At 35.9% G+C, this 27,032-nt stretch overlaps 8 protein-coding genes across 9 annotated transcripts; 5 read left to right on the top strand and 3 right to left on the bottom strand.

The window, feature by feature from the left end:
* Positions 1–1,482: 1,482 nt before the first annotated feature.
* LOC120636392 (zinc finger BED domain-containing protein 4-like) lies at positions 1,483–3,348 on the bottom strand. Its single transcript, XM_039907853.1, has one exon. The coding sequence runs from the start codon at positions 3,346–3,348 to the stop codon at positions 1,483–1,485; it is 1,866 nt and encodes a 621-aa protein (XP_039763787.1).
* Positions 3,349–5,108: 1,760 nt separating this feature from the next.
* LOC120636385 lies at positions 5,109–6,655 on the top strand. The gene is made up of 2 exons (XM_039907839.1): positions 5,109–5,647; positions 6,414–6,655. Exons 1-2 carry the CDS (start codon positions 5,222–5,224, stop codon positions 6,549–6,551), a joined length of 564 nt encoding a protein of 187 aa, XP_039763773.1. The 5' UTR covers positions 5,109–5,221; the 3' UTR covers positions 6,552–6,655.
* A 1,964-nt stretch (positions 6,656–8,619) lies between these two features.
* Positions 8,620–11,205, top strand: LOC120636389. Its single transcript, XM_039907846.1, has 3 exons — positions 8,620–9,062; positions 10,304–10,672; positions 10,842–11,205. Exons 1-3 carry the CDS (start codon positions 8,743–8,745, stop codon positions 11,203–11,205), a joined length of 1,053 nt encoding a protein of 350 aa, XP_039763780.1. The 5' UTR covers positions 8,620–8,742.
* Positions 11,206–11,597: 392 nt separating this feature from the next.
* LOC120636266 (protein ANTAGONIST OF LIKE HETEROCHROMATIN PROTEIN 1-like) lies at positions 11,598–14,180 on the top strand. Of its 2 annotated transcripts, XM_039907673.1 has the most exons (3): positions 11,598–11,935; positions 12,958–13,114; positions 13,243–14,180. In XM_039907673.1, the coding sequence occupies exons 1-3, from the start codon at positions 11,625–11,627 to the stop codon at positions 13,291–13,293; spliced, it is 519 nt and encodes a 172-aa protein (XP_039763607.1). In that variant the 5' UTR covers positions 11,598–11,624; the 3' UTR covers positions 13,294–14,180. The 2 variants fall into 2 exon arrangements, with proteins under 2 accessions (XP_039763607.1, XP_039763606.1); XM_039907672.1 differs by having other exon boundaries at positions 12,958–14,180.
* LOC120636267 lies at positions 11,934–14,246 on the bottom strand. The gene is made up of 2 exons (XM_039907674.1): positions 14,078–14,246; positions 11,934–12,846 (listed from the first exon to the last, which is right to left on the bottom strand). The coding sequence occupies exons 1-2, from the start codon at positions 14,208–14,210 to the stop codon at positions 12,200–12,202; spliced, it is 780 nt and encodes a 259-aa protein (XP_039763608.1). The 5' UTR covers positions 14,211–14,246; the 3' UTR covers positions 11,934–12,199.
* Positions 14,247–15,098: 852 nt separating this feature from the next.
* LOC120636386 (putative nuclease HARBI1) lies at positions 15,099–17,370 on the top strand. The gene is made up of 2 exons (XM_039907840.1): positions 15,099–15,484; positions 16,443–17,370. Exons 1-2 carry the CDS (start codon positions 15,174–15,176, stop codon positions 17,368–17,370), a joined length of 1,239 nt encoding a protein of 412 aa, XP_039763774.1. The 5' UTR covers positions 15,099–15,173.
* A 607-nt stretch (positions 17,371–17,977) lies between these two features.
* LOC120636120 lies at positions 17,978–20,746 on the bottom strand. The gene is made up of 3 exons (XM_039907417.1): positions 20,585–20,746; positions 20,044–20,135; positions 17,978–19,179 (listed from the first exon to the last, which is right to left on the bottom strand). Exons 1-3 carry the CDS (start codon positions 20,652–20,654, stop codon positions 18,667–18,669), a joined length of 675 nt encoding a protein of 224 aa, XP_039763351.1. The 5' UTR covers positions 20,655–20,746; the 3' UTR covers positions 17,978–18,666.
* Positions 18,170–20,059, top strand: LOC120636118 (protein ALP1-like). Its single transcript, XM_039907415.1, has 2 exons — positions 18,170–18,630; positions 19,219–20,059. The coding sequence occupies exons 1-2, from the start codon at positions 18,193–18,195 to the stop codon at positions 20,029–20,031; spliced, it is 1,251 nt and encodes a 416-aa protein (XP_039763349.1). The 5' UTR covers positions 18,170–18,192; the 3' UTR covers positions 20,032–20,059.
* Positions 20,747–27,032: the final 6,286 nt, after the last annotated feature.

The following is a 27,032-nucleotide window of genomic DNA, read 5'->3' as shown; positions in this document are numbered from 1 at the left end:
CCAATTCTCCTTCCAAATGCGTGTGTCATCATTATCAAGTTGTCTTAGTTCCTTTAGAGTTTTTCTGATTCGCTCTCGGTGTTGTGGCCAATAAGTAGGTATATAATCAACAGCTACCGACGCTTTGGACATGGGTTCTCGTAATAAAAACCACGCAGCTTCTTGACTTCACATTTCGACACTATTGAGTACGTTGACGCTGAGGTTTTTAGTTGCAGAAATAACGTCAAAGTCTGGATACTCATTCATAATATCAACGAGTTTCTGTTGTAAGTCACTAATTCCTCTGTTCGTTTTATTGATGTAATCAACGACGTTCTGGGCGCATGAATATTCTTCAGCGATGAATTGAAAATCCATATTGGACCCAACCACATTAAGAATAAAAGGATTGAAACACTTATGCCATTTTTCAGAAGGTTGCCTTTTTATAAATACTCGCGGTCGATTGATTCCAGCTCGAATAATGTTCATGTAATTGTCATCTGATAACATGTCATTAGCTTGATAAAATTCTTCGAGATTATCGTAATTATTATCTTCTAAGTTTTTCCAAATATTTTGGTACTGTAATTTTAGACTCTACAACTCTGGATTTTCGCTGTCCAAAGGTATAAGAATTGTTGTTTCACGAATAGGCAAGAAAGGCGCCTCGAACCGACATTTCCGAGCATTCGCGCGTGTATTTTTAAAGCACGTGAAAGTATGCTTATAAGTTTGTAGTTTTATGTGTTCACATTAGGCATGGGTCGTACTTGTAAAATCGAGTACCAGGGCTTTCAAGTACGTCCATCAAAAAATACCAGTGCCAAAAACCAGGGTTCAAAATACTTTCAAAGTATTTTTCCGATCATAGTATTATGGAGCATACTTTACAAGCCTCGAAAATTAAAATACTTTCATAGGAAATTGAACCCTTGGACATTACAAATAATCGCGTTTGCAAAAAATACTTTCAAGTTCCAAGTCCTTCAGACTAAAGTAAACATTGTTTAGAAATTTTTATTTATGAGTAATGTGCTTGATGATTGACTCAATGAGCTGAATTTGACAAGTTATTTTTGTAGCACCTAAACTCAACGTGTCGGCCTGAAGTGCGGAGCTTTAAATTATTAGTTAACTTTTTTACTAACATCAGTACTTCACTTAAACGAAAGATGTAGGATATTTTCTAATCAATAATTTTATTATTAAATCTAATAGGGTTATCAATTATAACAAAGGTTAGAATAAAATGAATAAATAAAACCTTGCCTTCCTACTTTAAAAACAGGCTTAGGACTGTCAGCTGGGGTAAATGAAGATATATATTATATCATTATTTATATAACTAAATCAATTTATTTTGTCAGCTGGCGTAGTTACAGGGTTTCAATTCATTTTATATACAATATAGTTATTTACACGGGTGCATTATTTCTACGGGTATTTACTATTTACATAATAATCCTTTTCATACAGATGTTTACAAGATGTTTATATTTATCTTTTATTTTGTTGGAGAAAGAGTAATTGCTGCAGTTTTCGACTCCCTAACCTGTTTCTTCGGTCTGTAAGAATGTTCCCTGCAGCGGAAAATAAAAGTTCGCAGGGTACGCTCGTAGCCATGGCGTTCAGCTTCGTTCTGGCTAGTTTAGCCAAGTACGGATAATTAGATTGGTTAGATCGCCACCATTCTAATGGATTAAGGTCCGGCGTTAGGACTGTATCGTCTAAATAACGCTGCACTTCAATTATTGCCCTGCTATTGGGCGTTCCTGCTGGGCGGAAATTCTGCATTTTTTTATTATAATGCTTCCATATTAGGCTTTGTTTGATTGTAGTCGGTTCTACTGGCTGTAACGTAGAAGGTAACACGCTTTCGTCATTAACTATCATTGCAGCCACCAATGATATGACGTGTTTTTTGGTGTTTTCTGCAATGCTTTGATTTTCAAAATATAACTTGTAACGTGGGTCGAGGAACATAGCTGTCGTAAATGTTTTGCTATTTTCCACGTTAGCAAATCTTGTGGTTATTTCCGACAACAGATCTTGCCTACACATTTCGATCTCGTCTGGGAAAGCTGCGATATCATTACTTTGCTGATATACTGGATCAGCAATCTCTCTGAGTGCGCTGGTAAGACCGACCGTAATAGGCAGCACTGAACTACCACTAACATATTTTTGGCCGCTCATTTCTCGCGTGACCTCTTCGCACGGTTGCAATACCACAATCAGTGACTTACAGAGATCCCATTCGTAAGTCGTTAGATTCATTAAATTTGTTGAATCTAAATTGCTTAAACATTTAATTTCATCTTCTAACTCAATGAACCGCTGCAGCATATAGTACGAAGAATTCCACCGTGTCGCTACATCCTGAATAGGTCTTTTAATGGTCTTATTTGCCTGTTCTTGGTATTTTTTTAACTTGTTCCACGCCACATTGCTTCTTTTAAAATGAGCAAAAATTGCTTTAACTTTGTTTAATAAACTAACTAATGCAGTGGACCCTAACGCTTTTTGCACTGCAAGATTTAGGGTATGTGCGTAGCAACCAAAGTGCTTCCATTGCAGCATTGTTATGGCATTTTTGATGTTCGCGCCGTTGTCGGATACTACTAACAGTACTCTGTCAGCCACGCTCCAATCTTGGATGATGTCTTGCAATTCTTCCGCCAAATGCCTTCCTGTGTGGCTCTTATCAAGTACCTTGCATTCTAAAAGTACTGATCGCAAAACAAAGTCTTTGTCAATATAATGACCCGTAACAGCTAAGTACGAGTCATTATTTCTTGATGACCAAAGGTCTGTCGTTAAACATAATGTTTTGGCATCTTCATTTACCGAAGCCATTGTTGCAGTCTTAACGGCTTCGTATTGTCCCGGAAGTAAATTATTTGCGAAGTACTTTCGCGTTGGTAGAACATAATTGGAAAAAGCAAACTTAATCAGATCACGGAACCCTTTATCTTCGACGATGGTAAATGGCTGCATATCCCATATAAAAAGATTCATTATGTGGTCATCTATGTCCTTTTTTATTTTATTACAATCACGCCGAAGAAACGCCGAAATCGGGGGATATCTTCTTGCTGGAGGATTTGTACTAATGGGAATAGTTACTGTAGCCGAAGTTGACGGCTGTGATGAAGGTGGTAATTGCGGGCTAATCTCTTGAGGCTGCTGTTCTGTTTCCTCCCGTGCAACTAAATTAACGGCGAGATGTTTTCTCTGCACGTGTTTTGTGAGATTCGATACTCCTGATTGAAATGATATTTTCGATTTGCACATTTTGCACTCGGCTGTATAATTTCCTTTATCAATAAAATGGTCCCATGCCACACTTATTTTTGGTGCCATATTTATAAAGCTTAATCAACTATAAAAAATGTCTAAATACACTTAATGTTAATCAACTAAATTGTTCTATACAAACTAACACTAATCAACTAACTAGTTCTATACTACCTAACAATAACAGATAATATATTTGAAATTAATGTACATAAATTATCTTTTAAATTTAAATTTGAAAATAACAGTTTTAAGAAATTAGGTCAATAAATAAAAATATTATCGTCGTAAATTCAATCACAACTAAGAAGAAATTGAAAATTTAAATGAAAAAACCTTAAGTGGTAGATCATAATTCATAATAAAGCTATGTTTACATTAAGCCAACGTCTCGGCCTAGCAAACTGGGCCCAGTGACTCGAGCATTACTCGACTCGCCTTCCACCATATTACATTGGTAAAGTAAGTGGGCCCAGTAACTTCTCGTAAAAATATGTATAACTCGCTTTCGGACTGGAGTCAACGGTTTACACAGGGCGAATAGGCAGACCGAGTCGAGTAAAATAGGTGTTGGGAGAACTAGTCGGCCGAGCAACTACGTTCCACGCGAGACCACTTGACTCGCTCAGGACCTACTCGTCCCAGTTTACTTGCCCTTTCGTTTGCATTGGTCGAGTTCACCTGGTTTTTACCACTCGCTACTCGACTCGGTAGCCTACTTTACTAATGTAAACTAGGCTTATCAAACAACAATAAGCAAATTTAATGAATCCTATCAAACTTGCGATAATATATCTTATTGCCATTACCATAGAGTGGTACAATGGGCGTGCGAGTTTCCGTTGCCTGGGAACCGCGCCGGACCGAACCGGGCCGATCGTAGCCGAAGCCGTCGAGTTCCTCACGAACGTACGAGCCGTGAAAAAAATACTCTTAAGACTTGGATTGGAACTTAGAAGTAAAAATACTTTCATACGAAATTGTGCCCTTGCTCATTACAAATACGGAGCATAATCGCATTTACAAAAAAATACTTTCAAGACTTGAATTGGAACTTGGACGTAAAAATACTTTCATACGAAATTGTCCCTTTGCTAATTACAAATACGGAGCATAATCGCGTTTACAAAAAAATACTCTCAAGACTTGGGTTGGAACTTGGACGTAAAAATACTTTCATACGAAATTGTCCCCTTGCACATTACAAATACGGGGCATAATCGCGTTCACAAAAAAATACTTCAAAGACTTGTATCGGGAGTAAAAATACTTTCATACGAATTTGAACCTTTGCTCGTTACAAATATGTAGCATAATCGCGTTCACAAAAAAATACTTCCAAGACTTTAAAAACCTCATAAAAAACTGTTCCGTGATGCATTATGAATAAGGACTACTATCGTATTTCCGATTAAGGTCTAATTCAGCGAGGGCGCTGTGCTGTGCACTCTATTAAAATACTTTAAAAGTATTGCGAGTATTTCGAGTCGGCACCTGGTCGCCGTACTTGCAAGCAAATACCTGGTATAAAAACCTAGTCCAATACGCACCTTCCCTAGTTCACATGCTTCTGATGAATTTACCGAGATAAGAGCATTAATTAAGGCAATTGCTTCTTGATAATTTTCTCCTAACGCATCCTTAGGTGCCAACCATAAAAATATATGGGCATGTGGACTACCCCTATGTTGGAATTCAATACGCTTGAAGTAATAGAGAACTCTATATTTTCCAAATGGACTTACTTTCTTCGATTGTAAAATTAACATGATGACATCGACCAACTTGTTGAAGTAAATTGCGCAACTTATAGGCGCTACATACCTTCAGTTTTAACTGTGCGATTTAACTGTACAGTCCAACTGTACAAATAAATCGTAAGTCCATACAGCCTACACACCTTCAAGCAAAAACGCGCGACCTTTCAGTTTTTATCAATATGGCCTCCAGAGACGACGCTTTAGCGATCGTAGGGCTAATGTGTGTGTTAAAAGAAAATAGAAGAAAACGATACAAACGCGAATTGTGGTGTAAACACTGGCTTCTGTTGAGAAAATCATATTCACACACCTCCTTGATAAATGAATTGAAAATTACTCCAAAAGATTACAATAATTATTTGAGAATGAATGAGTATTTGCACCTTCTGTCTTTAGTGACACCATTAATAAAAAAGCAAGACACCATATTGAGAAATGCTATAACACCTCATGAAAGATTAACGGCAACTTTAAGATTTTTAGCTACAGGGAGATCTTATGAATGTTTAAAATTTTCTACAATAATATCGCCACAAGCACTTTCCGCCATCATACCAGAAACCTGTGAAGCAATTTATAAGGTTTTACACAAGGACTACTTAAAGGTAAGTAATAAAATTACTCATATTATTATTATTATAAATTTATTTAATGAAATAAATCATCTTCTCATCACATCACATCGGTGTTGGTTACAAATCGCGATACATATGATCCAGCTGTGTCCTCTGTCCAGTCCGGAATTTACAGTTGTACCGTAGTAGCACTCATAGTATCTATTATTGGCGTCTGAGGAGCTAGTGTGACAGCATAATACTGAGGCTGAGTTATGGGTGACTGATTTGGAGTACTTATATATTGCGACGGTGATGGAATAGAGTTATGAGATGGTGATGGCAGAAATTGAAGTACTTGATTGTGATTGAATATCATTTAATATCATTGTTCTTGGAGCCATTACCCTATGTGACATTGTAAGATTTCCCATCTCAGCTTCGAATAACGTTTCGTTTATTATTTTTTCCGCTAACAACTGTTGTTGTTTATTTTTAAATTCTCGAAGTTTCAATGCTACCATTTTTCCAATAATATCGTAGCGATCCTCTTTATATGTCGGCTGTTTAAAGTGGTCCTGAACAGATTGCAAAACTTCTTTTGTTAAATCTTCATTATTCTTTCTTTTCGGTAGCCGTTTTGGTGCCAAACCATGACCAGTCAAAGTTGAAGCAATGGTTGAGATGGAAGCCGTAGGACTCGGAGCAGAAAAATTTTCAGAAACATCTAACTCCGAATGCGCTGCCTCATTTTCAGACACTGATGTTGCACCCGATGATTCCATCACGTTAATCTGTAACATTTTCTTTGTTTCAGTTTCCACGAACATGCAATGAATGGAAAGCAATTAGTGCGTTATTTGAAGAAAGGTGGAACTTTCCACATCTACTTGGAGCAATAGATGGAAAACATATTGCTATTATTCCACCTAAAGGATGTGGATCGGAATTTTAAAACTATAAAAAACACCACAGCATGGTACTTATGGCTGTTGTTGACGCTCAATATCAGTTTTTACTATGTGATTTCGGTACGAACGGGCGAGTTTCAGATGGAGGCGTATTACAAAATACAAAATTTTTTGAAATGCTCCAGAATAACCAGTTGGAAATTCCAAGCGAAGAAGCAGAATAGTCAGAGACGTTTGCCATACGTTTTTGTTTCTGATGACGCCTTTCCGTTGAGATCTGATATAATGAAACCGTTCAGACAAGCAGAATTGACTTCAATAGATAAAAAAATATACAATTATCGTGTTTCACGAGCACGTCGGATTGTGGAAAATGCCTTTGGCATTCTGGCCTCACGTTTCAGAATTTTTACAGCTATAAATTTACAGCCAAATAAAATTGAATCCGTCGTTATGGCATGTTGTGCATTGCATAACTATCTAATTAAAAAAATGCCTAATTCTTATACTAATCCGGATTGTTTTGATCGAGAACAAATTGATACTGGAACCATAATCTCAGGATGTACAACAGACATTTCGACTATGGAACCTATAGAGAGAAGAAATACGGGAAACATAAGTCGGGCACCCAAAATAATTAGAGAAGAATTTATGGACTATTTTAACAATGAAAGTCAGGTTCCTTGGCAAAATAATTTTATTTGATTAAATAAAGTTATAGTTCGTTCACAATAAATTGCTCAAAAATGGACTTAGCAGGTTAACAAATTAGGCCGACGATATATAAAGTAGGTAAATCCACATGTAAACTTCCTCGTATATAAACTTGTCTACATAACATTCTAGAATTATCGGGTTTGTTTGATATACCTACCTATAATCATCGATCTCTAATAAATATCGATGCCTACAACCTTTAATAAAATAACTTTTGTATGAAAATTAATAAAATAAATTAGATTATTATTAAATTAATAGAGCTACAACTAAATTTTATTTACCTACCTCATTTTCTCTATCCTCCAAATTAGACCGACTAGGCCTTGGTATATTTTGATCGTCTAAGAAACGTAATAATGAGTAATACCATAACTTCGGCTCATATATGTCTTCGGCGCCTGATCCAGATTTTGAGGCCATGACTTTTTTGTGCTCCTTGTTATATGTACAGCGTAGGTTATTAATTTTCTTTACAACAGCCTCTTTATTACTATTAGGATCTATTTCCCGTAGTTTTAAAATGAGCTTCTCATAAGCTGAATCTTTTTTTACTCTATTATGGTATTCCTTGCTTTTGATTTTCCACAATGAAGGCTCCGATTGGTATAGTTGGATAAACTCTTCGAGCCATTCGCGTTGTGCCATGGTCGAGCGTTGACTTTTCGTAGAAGCGATGAGTAAAGACAAAATACGTGTTCACTTCACGCTCGCTGCGACAAAACTAACGAAACTGCAGTTTTCGACTACACACTCTCAGTTATCACTGTACAGTTCTATCTGTACAGATTTATCTATTGATATTTTGATTAGATCTCAGTTAAACTGTACAGTTCAACTGTACGTTCCACACACCTAACGATTTATCTGTACAGTTTGGCTGTACAGTTAAATCGCACAGTTAAAACTGAAGGTATGTAGCGCCCTTTACGGTATCTTCATTAACCAAGGTTGTTTTTTGAAAGTAATTTAATGCTTCAATCTGTTCATCCGTTATTATTTCACCGTTACTCTTGAGTTTATACAGAAGTTTTAAAAGATGCGGCCATCCTATTTCATTAGCGCTGATCGTCAAAAACATCGTTGGTTTACCCAATTGGCGCATCATAGCAAACAGATCCCGCTTACGTGCAGATCAATAAGCTGCAGAATTAGAAATTGATTTCATAAAAGCTAAGTTGCTCTCTAAACAGGTATTTATATATTCTTCAGATAGAACTTGCTCTTTAGAAATATTGGTATCCGTGCCGATATGTTTGAACCCAATTTTTAAACCATCACAAACTCTTAGGGCCGGCGCTCATATGGCGGAGCGCAGCGCAGCGCATGCCCGCGAATTTTTCTAAACGAGTGACACATTAGGGTCAGCGCAGACAGAGAGGAATAATCCTCGCGCGGTCTCGGGCATTTTTTTACGGATCGTGTATGCTCGAGCATGCGTGCGACCGCGCGAGCCTGCGCGAGTAAACCGTTCTGGGTTACCTCACGCCAGTTTGTCGCGAAAGTTCGTCAACGATGGTGGACTGGGATATGATTATAATTGCGCTTTTGGCGGAAGAAGAAGAAATGGAAGTACATATTAATAAAATAAGGCGCCAGAAAGTCAGACGAAGAATATGGGTCGAGGAATGTTGGCAGGAAAGGTGTAGTTATGGTGAATTTAATACACTTTGTACAACTTTACCATCGAAAGGAGTTTTGTTTTATGATTACTATAAAATGGATTATGAAAAATTTCGAATGCTTGTGGAAATTTTACGTCCATATATTCAAAAGAAGACCACTAATTATCGTTCAACCATTTCTATTGAGGAACGCTTAACCATTTGTTTAAGGTAAGTAAAATATCAAATGTAAGGTCATTTGTTTTTTATTTATTGAATTAAGTATTTAAAAATCAGAACATTTTTTAGATACGAGAGATTTCTCATGTTGGAAAAGAAATTAAGTACTAATATTTTTCAGATACAAAGGGTATACGGTGATGTTTAGATAAAATAGCGTTGTTGTTAACTCTTTCAAAACCACAATCGTATAAATCAGACAAAATATAGGTGAAAAAGAATTATTTTTCTTAAAGTTCTACCCTTTATATCTGGAAAAAGCTAATACTTTGTTAAAACTAAAAATACAACTGGATTAAGCGCGTACTATTTTTAGTTTAGATCTAATAGTAAGTAATACTTATTCAAAATTATGTGCATTATCAGAATCTTCAGTCGAATAGTTCGTTTGCCTTAACAAATATGAGTTACTTGTATCTAAGGACGTATAGTAACTTTGCATAGTTGGATTGTCTGTATTCGTAGTTATATTTTTAGTAGTATAGGACTTTGTTATAAATTCAACTGGCGGACTTTCTTGAAATTGAAATGATGTACTCGGAGCGACTGATGATGGTACATACGTTGTGTCTTTAGTATTATCTACAGTATATACTGTAGTAGGATTTTCAATTGAAGAACGTGATTCATCAAAAGGTAGAGTTCGATTAATATCATGCTTAGCGTAAAATTTTAATTCCGCATCATTAACTATTTTAAATACGTCTTTCTTTATTTCGGCCTGAATTTGCTCTGGAAGTTTTTTTACAGTGGAAGCCATTGTCTTAAAAAAGATATCTACAGGATCTTCGGATTCTTTACTAAGGAGATATTTTTCTAGAATATCTGATGCACGTCCCCGATTCTCCTTCGGTTGTGAATACGAGTAACTAGACATTTGGGATGATGGTCGTGGGGAGTTATTGTCATTGTCCAGGCTCAAAGTATCTGATGTTTGTGTGTCTTCTTCTGGCGATGAATCTAAATTCGACGTTTGTTGTCTATGCTGCAAATGTGGTTTGAGGAACTCCAACTGCCTTTCATACTTTATTGGCCGATGCTTTCCACCAGCAGCACCACTCTTGTACTTTCTTAAATTTACAGCCTTTCTAAAATTGTCCCGTATTGATTTCCAATGTTTTTGACAATCTGAAACTAATAAAATGAACAATAAATTTACTTGTATTATACTTACTTTTAGCTACCCTAATAGGTCAAAAACATGATAAAGATAATTTTACTTTTTTTTTCAGATTTTTGACTGTAGGCAGTAGTTTCAAATCCTTGGCTTTCAACTACCGCGTGGGTTACAGCACAGTTCGGTCAATAGTGTATGAAACTTGTGCTGCAATTTGGAAAGTATTGCAGCCTATTGTCATGCCGAAGCCAACAGAGGAGACTTGGTCGCAAATTGAAGAAGGGTTCAAAAATATTTGGCAATTCCCGAACTGCATTGGAGCACTGGATGGCAAGCATGTACAAATACGATCGCCCCATAACAGCGGAAGTCAGTTTTACAACTACAAGAAATCATTTAGTACCGTATTGTTAGCCGTTGTAGACGCAAATTACAAATTTGTTATAGTTGATGTTGGTGCATACGGCCGCAATAGTGGAGTGCGGTATATTGTCAAATTCTAAGTTAGGACAAAAATTAAATAATACACTTCATATACCTCAGAATAAGTGTTTACCATCCACAAATAAAGAAATACCACACGTATTCGTAGCCGATGAAGCATTTCCGTTAACCAATAATATAATGAGACTATTCCCTGGAAATGTCATTAGAGGTGACGAGCAGAAAAAAATATTCAATTATAGACTGAGCCGAGCCCGACGCATGGTGGAGAGTGCATTTGGAATAATGGTACAGAAGTATGAAGTTTTTCAAAGACCACTAAAAGTGCAACCTCATCATCTAGACAAGATCATACTTGCTTGTACTTGTTTACACAATTTTCTTATTGATGAAAAATATATTCATACTCAATCTCACGAGTCGAATCAATCTGAAATTATATTTCAAGATTTTGAACAGCTAAACGAAGAAGAAGAAGACGGAAGTAATGTAACTGAAAGTATGAAGATACGAGATGAATTCAAAAATATTTTAGTTCAGAAGCTGGGTCTGTTCATTGGCAAGACAATATAATAAATCGACGTTGTTAATTCATAGTAAAATATGTTTTAATTATTATTTTTTCATTCATTTCATTCGAACCTCGGACCTTCTGAATGGAAGTCCGATGCTCTAGCCACTAGGCCACCGATGCTCCGCTCCGCTGTACTATACCTGCATAAGGGTCCGTTCACACAGACCGGCTCGGAGAGCATCGGCCTGCTTTTTTCTTTTCACACAGACCGGGTCGTATACGCTTGGAATTGGCCGGAGCGGAGCCGCCAACTATTTCACATCGACCGGCTGGAAGAGATCTGAAAGCGGGTGCGGTTGGATGTGCTCGGAGCCGGTCGGATGCGCTCGGAGTCGGGTGGATACACTACAAAGGCAGTGCCAGTATTCCGCGCAGTCTAAGTTTTGTTTTCGGTGTGTTAACGTGTGCTTTTCGAAACATGGATTTAGATAGCTCCGACGAAGAAATATATTTGTTAGCAAGATTACTTGAAATAGAACATAGGAAACGTAAGCGCAAGCGGAAACAAATATGGGTAAAACATATTTGGAAAAACAGACTAATCCATGGGGAGTTTCACACCATTTTCGAGGAATTGAAGAGAGATAGCCTAAAATTTTATGAGTATTATCGTATGGAATATTGGCAATTTTTGAAATTGACAGATTTGTTAAGAGTACATATAACAAAAAAGACTACAAATTATCGTTGCACCATTACAGCCGAAGAAAGGTTAACGGTAACTTTAAGGTAAATAAAAAACAATTATTTATACTAATCATGTTATTTAGATCACAAAATCACAGCCCTCCATTTATTAAGCATTGTTTACGTTAATGAAATGTAAATTACTTATACTAATCATGTTAAATAACACAAACATCTAAATAGATCACAAAATCACAGCCCTCCATTTATTAAGCATTATTTACGTTAATGAAATGTAATTAAATAGTACAGATTTGTGTGTGTTTAATTATTATTATTATAATTATTATTGTTTTTGATTGTTTATTATTTTGTATTTTGTGTGCTGGTATTGTACCCGTAAGTAGTCTGATCTGGATAGTTTTGAGGAATATAGGTTTCGTTTGACACTAGGTAAGTAGATTGATTAGTCGATGGCGGTGAATTTATAGACAAAGAATAATTCAAATCTGTACTATTTTCATACAGACTTAATTCAGCTTCATTAACAATGTTAAACACGCGCCTTTTAATTCGTGCTTGGACTTCTTTTGGGAATGTTTCCACTGTATCTGACATAGACAAAAAAAAATTACGTAATGCCTTGTCACGGGGTGTAGTATTTCTTTTTTCTTCAAGATACTCTTCGAAAACCGTAGCAACATCTTTGCTTAAGCGTGGTCTCTTTTTCGAGCCAGAAGTACTTGCAAGCGATTCAACTTCAGAATGGTCAGAACGTTTAGATGATGTCGATGGTGGTGGTATTGGTGTGCCAGGCTCTGAATCATCCGATGATAATGTTACATTAGATATTTGGTTTCGATTGCGAAAAAATGGTATTATAAAAGAAAGTTCTTTTTCAAATTTTATCAATTTGGACGTAGTTGCACCATCGCCACTCTTGCCTTTTCGGTTATAATAGGCTTTTCTGAAGTTATCTCGCAGTTTCTTCCAACGATCCTGGCACTGCGTCACTGGAAAGAACAGAAATGAAAAATTAATAACATAACTCTTTTTTATTTTATAGTTCGTTTTGGTACGGCAGTCTTATATTTCTATTTTGTGTGTTTGTTTTATTTTTACAGATTCCTCATCACTGGTTGCAGTTTCAAAAACTTGTCATTTAATTTTCGAATGGGAATTTCTACAGTTCATTCAATTATTCATGAGACAATCAGAGTAATTTGTGATGTTTTGATGCCCATAGTTATGCAGATGCCAGATGAAGAAATGTGGGAAAAGGTTTCACGTGATTTCTTTAATATTTGGAATTTTCCTAACTGTTTGGGCGCTATAGACGGAAAGCATGTCAATATACAGGCACCAGATAATAGTGGAAGCTTATACTATAATTATAAAAACTTTTTCAGTACAGTGTTACTAGCTGTGGTCGACGCGAAATACAGTTTTTTAATTGTTGATGTCGGATCATATGGTAAAAATAGCGACGGCGGAATTTTACAGAATTCAAAATTTTGGAAAAAACTCAACACCAATAAGTTAAAGCTGCCCCCAAATAAACCTCTACCTAGTACCACTGAAAGCTTACCACATGTTTTTATAGGAGACGAGGCATTTCCTTTGAGCAATAATATATTGCGGCCGTATCCAAGAGAACAAGCAAGAACAGAATTATCAAAAAAAGTATTTAATCTGCGTTTAAGCAGGGCAAGAAAAGTCGTAGAATGTGCATTTGGAATGCTAACTCAAAGATTTGAAATTTATCAAAAACGAATGAAAATTCAGCCGAAGTACTGTGATTTAATTATATTAGCAACTACATGTTTACATAATTTTTTAATAGAAAATCGGACGCCAGGACAAGAGAATGAATTTCACAGCAATATAAATTTATTAACAGCAATAACAGACAATAATAATGAAAACAGTTCTAATAGCGACGCAGTTCTAACCACAAGGAATAAATTTAAGGATTATTTTTCATCAAGTGGTGCTTTAGATTGGCAAGATCAAGTGGCTACGCGAGTTTCTTAAGTTATATTTAATAAAAATTGTCTACTACATAAGTATATTCTAACGATCAGATACTCAAACGAGTTTTTAAAGTAAGGGCGCATTTAAACTCATGTTATTCCTATTTTGACTTTGAATCTAACACGTCGCAGCACGAGTTTAAGAAGCCCTTGCTTTAAAATTCGTTTGAGTATCTGGGGGTAGGTGTAAAACAATGAAAACCTTACTTACCACTTATTCCGAGACATTTGCTAATTTCCTCCCATGCATTGTCTTTCATTATCCGATCGCTATATGATGGCTTGGTTATGTCAAATAAACACTCATATTTTGACACGAGTATTATTAATTTTTCATCATTCATCTTTTCGTACAAGTACGCACAACTATTACGTTCAAATGTTGCTATCAAAATGGCGGTCGGCGCGGCCGCAGCGGGCACGCAATCGGAGCCGATCGGCTACGCGATAGAGAAAGAGCACGCAATCGGAGCCCATCGGCTGCGCGAGCGAGAAAGAGCACGCAATCGGAGCCGACAGGCTGCGCAAGCGAGAAAGAGCACGCAATCAGAGCCGATCGGCTGCGCGAGCGAGAAAGAGCACGCAAGCGGAGCCGGTCGGCTCCTTTTATTACTTCACACGAAGCGCGTTCAGGCATTTTTAATGACAAAAAAGGTGCAAATGCAAAAATAAACTTTACTACAATCACTCAAAACACTGTTTCCAACGTGATAAAAATCTGCTCTCCTCTCCGAGCCGGTCTGTGTGAACGGACCCTAAAACAATTACACTTAATAGGTACCTACCTGGTTTTCCCATTTCTTCGGATATTTATTCCCACGCATTCATCTTTACTACTTTGTCACTATATGTTCTGTTCGATACATTAAATAAACATTCATGCAATGATACCAAACATATTAATTTTTCTTCGTCCATTTTACTGTTCGTTATGTAGGTACTTCGGATTAAAAAATGACGTCCACTCTCTTTAAACTCAGTGGTAACACTGAAAGTACCCGTTCCGACGCGGGCGCCGACTCGACGCCGCGCGGGGATTCCCGCGCATCCTCGAGGACGCGCGAGCATTTTTTGTCAGATTCAAGCATTTTTGCACTTTATTGTAATAATTGTAAGGTTTATTTTCAAGTGCGGTAACAAAATCCTCTCCGCTGCGCTCCGTTCTGTCTGCGCTAACCCTTACGCGAATTTCTACCAGAGAATGCGCGAGTATCCGCGCGGATGCACGAGTATGCGCATACTCGACTCACCGTCGTCATTCGTATTGCAATTTTTCGAGAGTGTAAACGTGTACATCCGTGAATAAAATGATGGATTGGGACGTGCTTTTGATTAAATTACTTGCAGAAGAAGAAGAGGAATTTATAAAGAGAAGAATAATTGTAGAGAGAAGAAAAAGAAGATTTTGGGTAAATAAAATTTGGCAGTCAAGATGTGTAGATGGTGAATTTCATAAATTGTGTATTCATTTGAAAGGCGTAAAATTTTATGACTATTACAAAATGGATTATCAAAAATTTAAAAAATTAGTCCATTTTTTACGCCCGCATGTCGAAAAAAGAAAATCTAAATTTCGTTCTACCATTTCGATTGAAGAGAGACTAACTGTATGTCTAAGGTAAGTGAAATAAAATATAATCAATTAATTAATCACTCATTTTAATTTTTATTTGGTTTAGTTGGTAACAAAAGAATCGACAGTATCTAATTCTGCGGCACTAATCATAATTTTCAGAAGTATTCTGTGTCTGGATTTGATTGACATCATTTACTTGTGTTACATTGGATGGATTGTATGTAGGTGTAGATGTTGTAATTCTCGATGGTACATAAGTTGCAGAAGTTGCTGTTGTATTATAATTTTGGATGGATGGATATGTGTTCTGAGTTGGAGTCGATATTTTAATCCTCGATGGTACATAAGTTGCTGTTGTATTATAATTTTGGATGGATGGATATGTGTTCTGGGTTAGTTGTGTATAAGTTTCAGGCGAATCGAAGTGACTGTTGCTAAGATAGGAATTATCTTCCAACAATGCTTTTTGGTATTGCTCTTCTGCATCATTTATAATTTTAAAAACATCCCGCTTTATTTTTGTTTGCAAGTAAGGGGGCAAGGTTTTAACAGTAGTAGCCGTTGACATAAAGAAACTTTGTACATGATCTTTTTGTTACTGTTCCTTATTGTTTAGAAACCTTTCTTTTAATTCCGCTGATTTTGAAACTGGCTCAAGAGGTGGTCTTGAATGGTTTGATAATTCTGATAGTGGCCGAGATGACAAAATATCTGCAGTTTGATCTGATTGCGTTGTTTCATCTGTAGATGAATCTAAATTAGAAACTTGTTGTCTCTCTTGAATAAAAGGTCGTAAGAATTGTAATTCTTTCTCATATCTTATAGGGCGGCGCTTACCACCAGCAGAACCACTAGAATCTGTTCGGGCTTTTACTGCTTTTCTATAATTATCCCGTATTTTTTTCCATTTTTTCTGACACTCTTCAACTGAAAAAATAAAATAAGTTGGTAGAATATTAATTCATTATTTATTTTATTATAATACCTAAGTACTTTCCAGATTCTTAACAACAGGTACCAGTTTCAAAGCTCTGTCTTTCAATTACCGCATGGGATATAGTACTATACGATCAATCGTTCATGAAACGTGTGCAGCTATCTGGAAAATACTCAGACCTATAGTTATGCCTAAACCTACGGAGGTGTTATGGAAAGCTGTTGAGGAAGATTTTAAAAATATTTGGAACTTCCCAAATTGCATTGGCGCTATCGACGGCAAGCACATTCGAATAAGGGCACCTATAAAAAGCGGAAGTCAGTATTTTAATTATAAAAAGTTTTTCAGTACAGTGCTTCTAGCCGTTGTAGATGCAAAGTATAGATTTGTAATTGTTGATATTGGTGCGTATGGGCGCAACAGTGATGGTGGTATAATGTCTCATTCTAAATTGGGTCAAAAAATGCAAGGAAACAGGCTAAATATACCACGAAATAAAACTTTGCCTGGAACAAACCAAGTTTTACCGCACGTATTTGTAGCAGACGAAGCCTTTGCCTTGACGGAGAACATAATGCGCCCATATCCCGGAAACCAAATTGAAGGAGACCCGAAGAAAAAAATATTTAACTATAGATTAAGTCGAGCTCGACGTATGGTAGAAAGTGCTTTTGGAATTTTAAGGCAGAAATTTGAATTTTTCGATAGAAGTCTAAGAATACAGCCTAAATATTTAGATAACATAATACTAGCTTGTACATGTTTGCACAATTATATAATAGACGGCGAAAATTTAAGATACGAGGATGTGATAAATAACTCATCAAACAGCACAATTTTTGAAAATATCAACGATATATCTCATGACGAAGATAGTGCTTTGTTACCAAGGACTACACGAGAAAAATTTAAGGATTATTTTTCAGAAGAAGGGTGTGTTAACTGGCAAAATGATATCATAGATACTCGTTTAAATGTAATAGTAGTTTAAAAATAGTAAAACATGCAATTTTAAATTTTTTTAATGATGTTTTTACCTACCTGTTTTCCCTGTTTCGGCAGAAATTTTTTCCCACGTATTTCTTTTCATAAGCTTATCACTGTAATTGTGTGACTCGACATTATACAAACAACCATAAGCTTGAATTAGTAAAATCAATTTTTCGTCGTCCATATTTTTTATCACTGCAACGCATTCACTAAAAAAAGTACTGTACGACACGAGTGTTGACAACAAAATGACGGCTTTCGCCCGTCACCGTGCGTCGGCGTCATCGGTCGCTTCGGCGAGCTGGGCGACCGGAAGAGGATGCGCGCGTAGTAGCGCGCATACTCGGGCAGTCGCGTTCCTGCGCGCTTCCTTTCGCATGTAGTCGCTTCGATGCTCTTCAGGAATAATTTTTTGTGTTAATTGATTTTAGATATTATTTCAATGAGGACAATGTCGATAATATTTTGACAGTGAAAAATGCTCTGCGCTTCGCTCCGCCATATGAGCGCCGGCCCTTAGTCGCAATATTTTCATCGCAGTATAACGAAGTTTATTCGGTGTCACTCCCCGCCTATCAAAACGACGCAGTTCACTGGTTGCCATCATAAAGGTGGGTACAGATTGGTGCAATGCAACATGTAATGTAATATTCTGCCTTACATTGCATGTTCCCTGCTGCCTTGTACGTGTGGCGCGCGCGGTACGCGCATTGACTACGAATCATTCGAGAACATCTGTTCCCGCATTTCGTAACTGGCCCTCGTCACACGTGTTCTTTTCTTTGCCCACATCACTCTACTTAAGTCGATATACTTACGAATCATGGAGTCTGAAGACAGCCTTCTTGCTCTGACGATTATCAGTGCTTCATTGTTAATCATTCATCGACTTTTAAAAAAACCCCAAAGACCCCGACGTTGGTGGCGCACAGAATTATATAAACGGAGAGAAGGCAGAGAACTGCTTACAGATATGAATTTCCAGCATATAAGTGGTCAATACAAAAGTTTTACGAGGATGACGCCAACAGATTTTGAAAATTTACTCGCGATAGTCGGACCAAGAATAAGTCGAAAATATTCAAATTTAAGAGCTCCAATTTCAGCCCAAGATAGACTAGCGATTACTCTTCGATTTTTAAGCTCCGGGGACTCTTACACAAGTCTACAGTATACATTTAGAGTATCTAAACAATCTATTAGTGGAATTATTCCTGAAGTGTGCTCTGCTATAATTGAAGAATTAAAAGAAAACATTAAGGTACGTATAATCAAAATCTTTATTTTTCTTTGTTAACTAAATTAAATCAGTAAAATCATCTATAGAAGAGTGCTGTGAGTCTTGTGAAGAGACCGACGAAGGCTGCTGGTTGATTGAGTAGTCAGCAGCGTCTACATTTTCTGCTGTGGTATAACCGTAGGATACTGAAGTTGAGGGACGATTGGAGTATGGTTCTGTATATGCATTTGGTTGATGTTGCCAAGATTCATAATATCCCCTGTCGGCTTTCATAATAATTTCAAATATTGCGTGTTCAACCGAAATCCTAGTCTGAGAGGAATAGTTACTCATTTTAGCTCCTATAAATGAAACAAAACTTTTAGTTAAGTCAGGAATGCTTGATTTACTGTCCAATTTCTGTGCAGTGGTTTTCAATATCCCCACTACATCGGTAAGAACATTGTTTTCGTCTCTTCTGGATCGTTTCGGTTCCTGTAGACCATGCTCATTTGGTGGTGCTGGAGGGGTGAACTCATGTTGCGTGGCTTCGGTGGCATTGTTTTTGGAGACTGAGCGTTGAATGGACTCCTGGAAATAATTATAACGATATAAGTATTTTTTTTTAAGGTACCCACGACTGCCAACGCCTGGTTGAAGATAAGCAAGGAGTTTGAAGACCGGTGGAACTTCCCACACTGTATAGGGGCATTGGACGGGAAGCACGTTTTACTTCAAGCCCCTATTAAAAGCGGAACCGAGTTTTATAATTATAAACAACATTTTAGCATCGTTTTGTTTGCTCTAGTTGATGCAGACTATAATTTTCTATTCGTAGACGTTGGTTGTCAAGGGAGGATTTCTGATGGCGGAGTTTTCAAAGATACCCAATTATATGATAAGATAGAAAATCGAACATTAGACCTGCCAGAGTCACGTCCCCTATCCGATAGAAATGTTTGTATACCATATTTTTTTTTAGGCGATAGTGCGTTTGCTTTAAGTGAATACTTGATGAAGCCATATGCTGGGATACGTCCAAAGGGTTCATCGAAGAGAATATTTAATTATAGATTAAGCAGAGCTAGACGGGTTGTTGAAAACGTATTTGGCATTGTATCGTCTGTGTTCAGAGTTTTAAGAAAACCAATGCTTTTACAACCCCATAAAGCTGAATTGGTAGTTATGGCAATCACTCTTTTACACAATTATTTAAAACGTCACTCTACAAACGTGTACATGATTCCAGGGTTAGTTGATAGGGAGGAAGATGGAAATTTAAATGAAGGTACGTGGAGGCAAAATAATAATAACATCACATCAATACTGCCTGTAAGAAATATCCCTAGACGATCACCTGCGCATCTTAATGCTATCAGAGACGAATTCGCTGATTATTTTATGAATGAAGGAAAGGTTTCTTGGCAAGACAGATGCTCTTAGTTTAAATCTTACCGTATTTTTTCTCTTTCTTGGTGTGTTTCTATCGTCCAAGAACTTTAAAGCATTGTAGGCAAACCATCGACTTGTGTATGTGTCCGAAGTACCTGCAATAAAACACATATACATTAATACACTTTTATTTATTTACTAGCTTTACTTTAATTATTGACCTATAGTTAGTTACTGCACATAATTCTTTTAATAATAAACTATGTTATTTAATGCATAATAGCAATACTATTCTAGCTCCTACAAAACGTACAATATTGAATTTAAACAAATAAATTAAAAATAAATCCCTTGACAGCCACGTTTAACTATCAACTTTTTATTATTTAATCGGGTTAAAACATCCTGTATAAATTGAATATAAATATGTTTTTATTCGCTAGGTACCTAGGTATAAATAGTTTATGCTACTACCTAGATTTATAAACTCCATTGTACTTTTTTTCTAATTTGATTTTATTATCTAAGTAGGTACCTTAATTTTTTGATGACTTAAATTGTAATAAATACCTATATAAAAACCAATAAAATGCGTTATTCTTACCTTTTCCAGTCCCCTTGGATTTTTTTTCCTTTCCTTTTTCACGGCGGTAAGAAGAGAGAAGACTTATCATTTTGTTATTGCACTTTTCTGCTGTTATTTTCAATACATTTCCGATTTCGTCCCACGCATCTTTCTTTAAATTTTGTTTATAAAAGTTTTCATTTTGAGAGTTCCATAAAACTTCCCTTGTTCTGTATTCCTCTATCAATAAAAGTGACTCGTCATCACTCCACGCACCCTCTTTCACCGCCATGATCGTTGCGCATGTGAACGAAACGAACGACCGTCCACGGCTGAGTCCTGCGCACACTGCGCGCCCCTTTGTGTTCGTACTAAAAACCGACAAATCTCGGATCGAGCCGCGCACAAGTTGTAACGCTCGGAACGTGCGCGACCCAGGCGCAGTACGTGCGCGCGAGGCGTCCACAGTATGGGAATTCTGTTACATTACATGATACATTGCAGCAATGTGGACCTCAAATTCTTACATTGCATGTTGCATTACATGTTGCATTGCACCAATCTGTACCCACCTTAAATGGTGTCACTGTAATGTCGTCCCGGAGTACACGAAATTGTCCTTAGTAAATAGCTGGAAATGACAATTCCTCTGCATGTGTATCGAACAGTAAACTCATAGGAATTTTGTTTTCACCTGGAGCGATGTGAACATATTATACAATTTATCTTCATTCAACATAAGCGTTTACTGTTGGGCTACAAGACTACCATCAATTGCAATGTGTTCACTTAAGTCATCAATATGTCTTCGGGTTTGTACAGAGTCAGGGTCAACAGGTATTATGTTGTCTGCAAATTCAGTGTAATCAATTATCACATTATCAGTTGTGCACCAGGAATCATCTATTTTGATATCATAATATCTATATAAAGGTGCCTGGACCAAATAGGTTAACCATTGCATTATTTAACGACAGATCTTTTAACTAGTCCATGAAGATAACTTGTTCGGTGAATAAGCTTTTTTTTTGATGTGTACATTAAAACAAAAATCGTCTTCCTGGCCATCGAGTGGTCGGGGTAAAAGGTTTATCATATTGTTAGCTGACACAGGTACATTTATTATTTGTCCGGTTATTGCGAACTGACCGTTGAAATGCCGCACTCTACGTATCTGCATAAAAGGGAGCCGTGGTGATATGAATCTTTAAGCAATGATGTCTCATTCTGATAAAGGCGTGTTCAAACATAGCGCGGCGAGTGCGCGGCAGCAACACGCGGCAATCGCGAGACACAGCTCTGAGGCGCGACTAGTGTAGACATCCCAGAAATGTGTGCGCGGCAATACTGCGCTGCATATCCTAGACACGCTGCGCTCTCAGTTTGCATTCGATCCAAAATGAAAGCGGTCGCGTTCGTTGTAGCTCTGCTATTGCTGCTGCTATTCGAAAATTACGCAGAAGGAACAAACTGAAAAAAAAAGAAGGCAATGCTGGATACGACCACTTTTCCAACAGAGGGTAAAGAATTTGGAAGTGATTAATTATGAAATTCACTATCGAACACCACAGTTTTTAAGATTGAGCGTGGAAGAATTTGAACATATATATACACTGGTGAAACCATTTATTAAAAAAGCTGATACACACTGGCGTGTAGCAATAACGACGAAAGAGAGACTCGCAATAACTTTTCGATATTTGGCCACAGGAGACTCATATACTACAATATATATTTCACGTGTCAAAGCAAACAATCTCAAAAATAGTCCCGGAGGTGTGCGATGCCAAAGTGAAAGCTCTGAAGGATGTAATAAAGGTAAGAACGAACAACTTTGTAACTCACATTATTTTTATTATTTCAATCATAAGTATGTGCATATTTAATGTGCAAACAATAAAAATGAAACAAACAATATCTAATTAAAAATTATTCTCAGTATTCAAATCGTTAATCAATTGTGTAAGTCCGGATCCCATATTAGAATCACTAGAGGATGTTGTATTGGAGATATCGGTATAATGTGTAGTAAAATAACCTGGTCTTCTTTCATCGTTGTCTTGCATTGTAGACTGATTGAGTTGATTTATACATGCCATATCAGCGTCAAATATTATAGTATTTATGGAATGTTTTACTCTTGCTAAGGTTATAGGATCGTATTTTCTCAACTCTGCCGCTACGTGTGTTAGGAAATAGGGAATTATAGCACTTTATCTATGATAAACCCGATGATTATATTAAATATATCAACAAATCATAGTTTGTATACTCATTGATAGTGTATTGAAAATAGAATAATGGTCTTTAGTAGACTGTCAAATAAAAGTATAGGATCTATGGGGGGAGACGCGAGTTTGACAAGTTAGATTGGCGGCAAAAGAAAAGTGAGGACGGATTTAAATTAATGAATTGAGAATAGAAGATTAAGTAAAGTATTGTGGATAGAACGTTACAAATTGGGAATAGATGATTTATAATGGAAACGACATACTTAACGAAATATTGTTGTGGCAAAACAAGAGTCGTATATACTGGTGATGGAGTTGAGATAAGTTGTTAAAAGTTGTTGGTACTATGGTTGTACCTGATGTAGCATCAGATAAGTATATCTCTTATATCCTTTGGGTTATTCAGGTATCATATATGGAGCCCTAGCATTATTTCATACAGATAGCTTATGTAGCATACGTTGCTCTATACAAACAATTTGTTTCAAAAGTCCTGATGTTATAAGTGATAATAGTAGTTATGTTTGACCTGTCTTATATGTCTTGTATCAAAGGGCCTAGCGTTATAACATATGATAATGTTGTAATTGTGTTTATAAGTCTTGTTTTAATTGATTGAATAAAAGAGCAACGGTAGAGTTTCTTGCCAGTGGTCTTCTCTGCCGAAGACAGCATTCCGAACTGGTAGTAGAGTCATTTGAAGGTAATAAGTAATATGAATTATAGAGAAGCCTAATATACAGTATTAGAGTCAGTCTAGTTGTTTTATTTCACTCCTTGGGAAGTCAGGTTTATAGAGTACAGACCCACAACACTGCTCTAAAGCAGGTTGGTGGGCTTTAATGATGTCTTTTATAAAATGAATACTTTAATATAAGAAACTAGGTATTTAGCTTCAATAATACTGTTAATTAATGAAAGATTAAGTGCCATCCTGAACATTGTGGGTATTATAGTGAATATCTGAATACCTGGGCCTTCCATTCTCTATATTTTTTTAGCATCAGAAGTTGGATCCTATTCATGTCCAATTTATGCCTTTCTCTAATGCAGATTTACTTTTTTTTAGAACCATCCTGTGAAATGTGGACATAGTAAAGAGTTTGATGTTTATGATGATGCCTCAACTTTTTGCTGCTATGTGCTGAAACAGAAACACTCTGGAGACAAAGCACCATGCTTGTTGAAATTCTATACAAGGATATGTGGTCCGGAGAACCAATTGATGTGATATTTTTATTTTTTATTTTTGTTGTTTCTACTTTGCAAAGATAGTACTTATTATTTGAAACTGGTATGGCCTAGTGGCTCTTTTTTACTTGGAGTCAAAAATAAATTTGATTTATATTTGTTTTGTTTGTTATAAACCAACTAGTCAAGTTAGCCAAACAGAATGTGTGATAAGTTTGATTAATTTGAATTATCAAGTTTTATTTAATTAATAAGGTTAGCCAAATGGAATTTGTGCTAAGTTTTATTATTAGTCTGTCCAGGTTAAAATAAATTAACTGGTCAGGTTAGCCGAACGGAATGTGAAATAGATTTCTCTTTTGATTCTTATTTATTACATACAAGATTTCAAGTTTATATTGAGCAACTAGTCAGGTTAGCCGAGCTGTTAACTTTTATTTAGGAACTTTTCTATGTACTTCGAGATCGAAGTACTTGTCAGGAAAGCCGAGATAGGAGAGATTATGTAAATTATTCAGAACATATAAAAGAATACACAAAAAACAAAACAAAAAAAAAACAAAAAAAAAAAAAAATTTGTTGGTAGAATAGAATAGAATATGATTATGTATAAGAACAATACATATAGGGAAAATTACTACTGAATAGCTAAATGAAATAGTTTAGTGTCTATGTTGGATTGTGCGAAGAAAATAATTGGGAGTCAGCTTAAATGTTATGGGTTAGGTTAGTAATCTTTCAGTATGATGGTTAGAGAAGTTCTTAAAATTATCTAAGAATAAATACAAATATAAACTAAATTAATGTTGCTGCTGCAAAGGAAAATATATTAGTTGCATTATAAATAATTATATTATACTTAGGTCTACAGTTGTTTAAATTTTCAATTTCTATTTGAAATTTTAATAGTCCTTGTATGATAAATGATTCTGTTAAACGGGTGATTTTATTGATGTTTAGATTGAAATAAAACATTGAATAATAGAAATAACAATTGAACATATACCTTGGCTTTTATGATGAGATGATAAAAAAAAAAAGATGTAAACTAATAGAAATAATTCCATCTTAGCGTTTTTATATTAATTTATTTATCTTATATATTACTTGACTTGGACAGTGGAAAAAATATGAATATCACCAGTGGGTGATGATGTTATTGATATCACTTGAGAGTGATGATGATGTGGATATCACCAGTGGGTGATGATGTTATTGATATCACTTGAGAGTGATGATGTTGTTGATATCACCAGTGGGTGATGATGTTTTTGATATCACTTGAGAGTGATGATGTTGTTGATATCACCAGTGGGTGTTGGTGTTTTGGTATATATTGGTTTGACTATTAGACTGTACCGATTGCTTCTGTGACTAAATGAGACTAACAATGTTAATGACAGAATTGATTTGAAATACAATTACCTATGTGGATATTTTGATAAAGTTGGACTAGAGGCAAAAGATAAATTGTTTGAGATTTATATTGAGATGGAAATATTTGGATTGTGATTGTACATGTTAAAATGTACAAGATAAATGAAAATGAGTATTTTTGATTTACATTGTTGAAAATTAATCATTTTACTTTATTAGAAGTATTATATTGTTGTAATATGTTAAATGGTGTGGAATTTTAATGAAAATTTTTTTTGGTCTCTTTCACTTTAATTATAAAATGTTTTGATTATGCCTATCTTTTGATATAATATTGTTTACAGTTTATTGATAAAAGTGTATACAGAATGTAACTGATTTGATGATATTTGTGCTTATATACAATTTAAACTAACGTTATAGAGGTGTACATAAGATTATGTACTTGTTAGGATATTCTATATACCTAAGGACTTATGATACAAAACATATTATACCTGAAAAAGAATAACCCTATGTACTTCGAGAACGAAGTACTTGTCAGAATGGCCGTGTTAGGAAATAGGGAATTATAGCACTTTATCTATGATAAACCCGATGATTATATTAAATATATCAACAAATCATAGTTTGTATACTCATTGATAGTGTATTGAAAATAGAATAATGGTCTTTAGTAGACTGTCAAATAAAAGTATAGGATCTATGGGGGGAGACGCGAGTTTGACAAGTTAGATTGGCGGCAAAAGAAAAGTGAGGACGGATTTAAATTAATGAATTGAGAATAGAAGATTAAGTAAAGTATTGTGGATAGAACGTTACAAATTGGGAATAGATGATTTATAATGGAAACGACATACTTAACGAAATATTGTTGTGGCAAAACAAGAGTCGTATATACTGGTGATGGAGTTGAGATAAGTTGTTAAAAGTTGTTGGTACTATGGTTGTACCTGATGTAGCATCAGATAAGTATATCTCTTATATCCTTTGGGTTATTCAGGTATCATATATGGAGCCCTAGCATTATTTCATACAGATAGCTTATGTAGCATACGTTGCTCTATACAAACAATTTGTTTCAAAAGTCCTGATGTTATAAGTGATAATAGTAGTTATGTTTGACCTGTCTTATATGTCTTGTATCAAAGGGCCTAGCGTTATAACATATGATAATGTTGTAATTGTGTTTATAAGTCTTGTTTTAATTGATTGAATAAAAGAGCAACGGTAGAGTTTCTTGCCAGTGGTCTTCTCTGCCGAAGACAGCATTCCGAACTGGTAGTAGAGTCATTTGAAGGTAATAAGTAATATGAATTATAGAGAAGCCTAATATACAGTATTAGAGTCAGTCTAGTTGTTTTATTTCACTCCTTGGGAAGTCAGGTTTATAGAGTACAGACCCACAACACTGCTCTAAAGCAGGTTGGTGGGCTTTAATGATGTCTTTTATAAAATGAATACTTTAATATAAGAAACTAGGTATTTAGCTTCAATAATACTGTTAATTAATGAAAGATTAAGTGCCATCCTGAACATTGTGGGTATTATAGTGAATAAGTGAATACCTGGGCCTTCCATTCTCTATATTTTTTTAGCACGTGCATGCCAAAAGCAATGTATGAATCGTTGCTGTTATCGCTTTGTTTCCGCATTTCTTCCTACATTTTTTTCTCGGCATCATACTC

Source organism: Pararge aegeria, chromosome Z (assembly GCF_905163445.1).
Source record: "Pararge aegeria chromosome Z, ilParAegt1.1, whole genome shotgun sequence".
Lineage (NCBI taxonomy): Eukaryota > Metazoa > Arthropoda > Insecta > Lepidoptera > Nymphalidae > Pararge > Pararge aegeria.
This window is presented reverse-complemented; position numbering and strand designations above follow the sequence as displayed.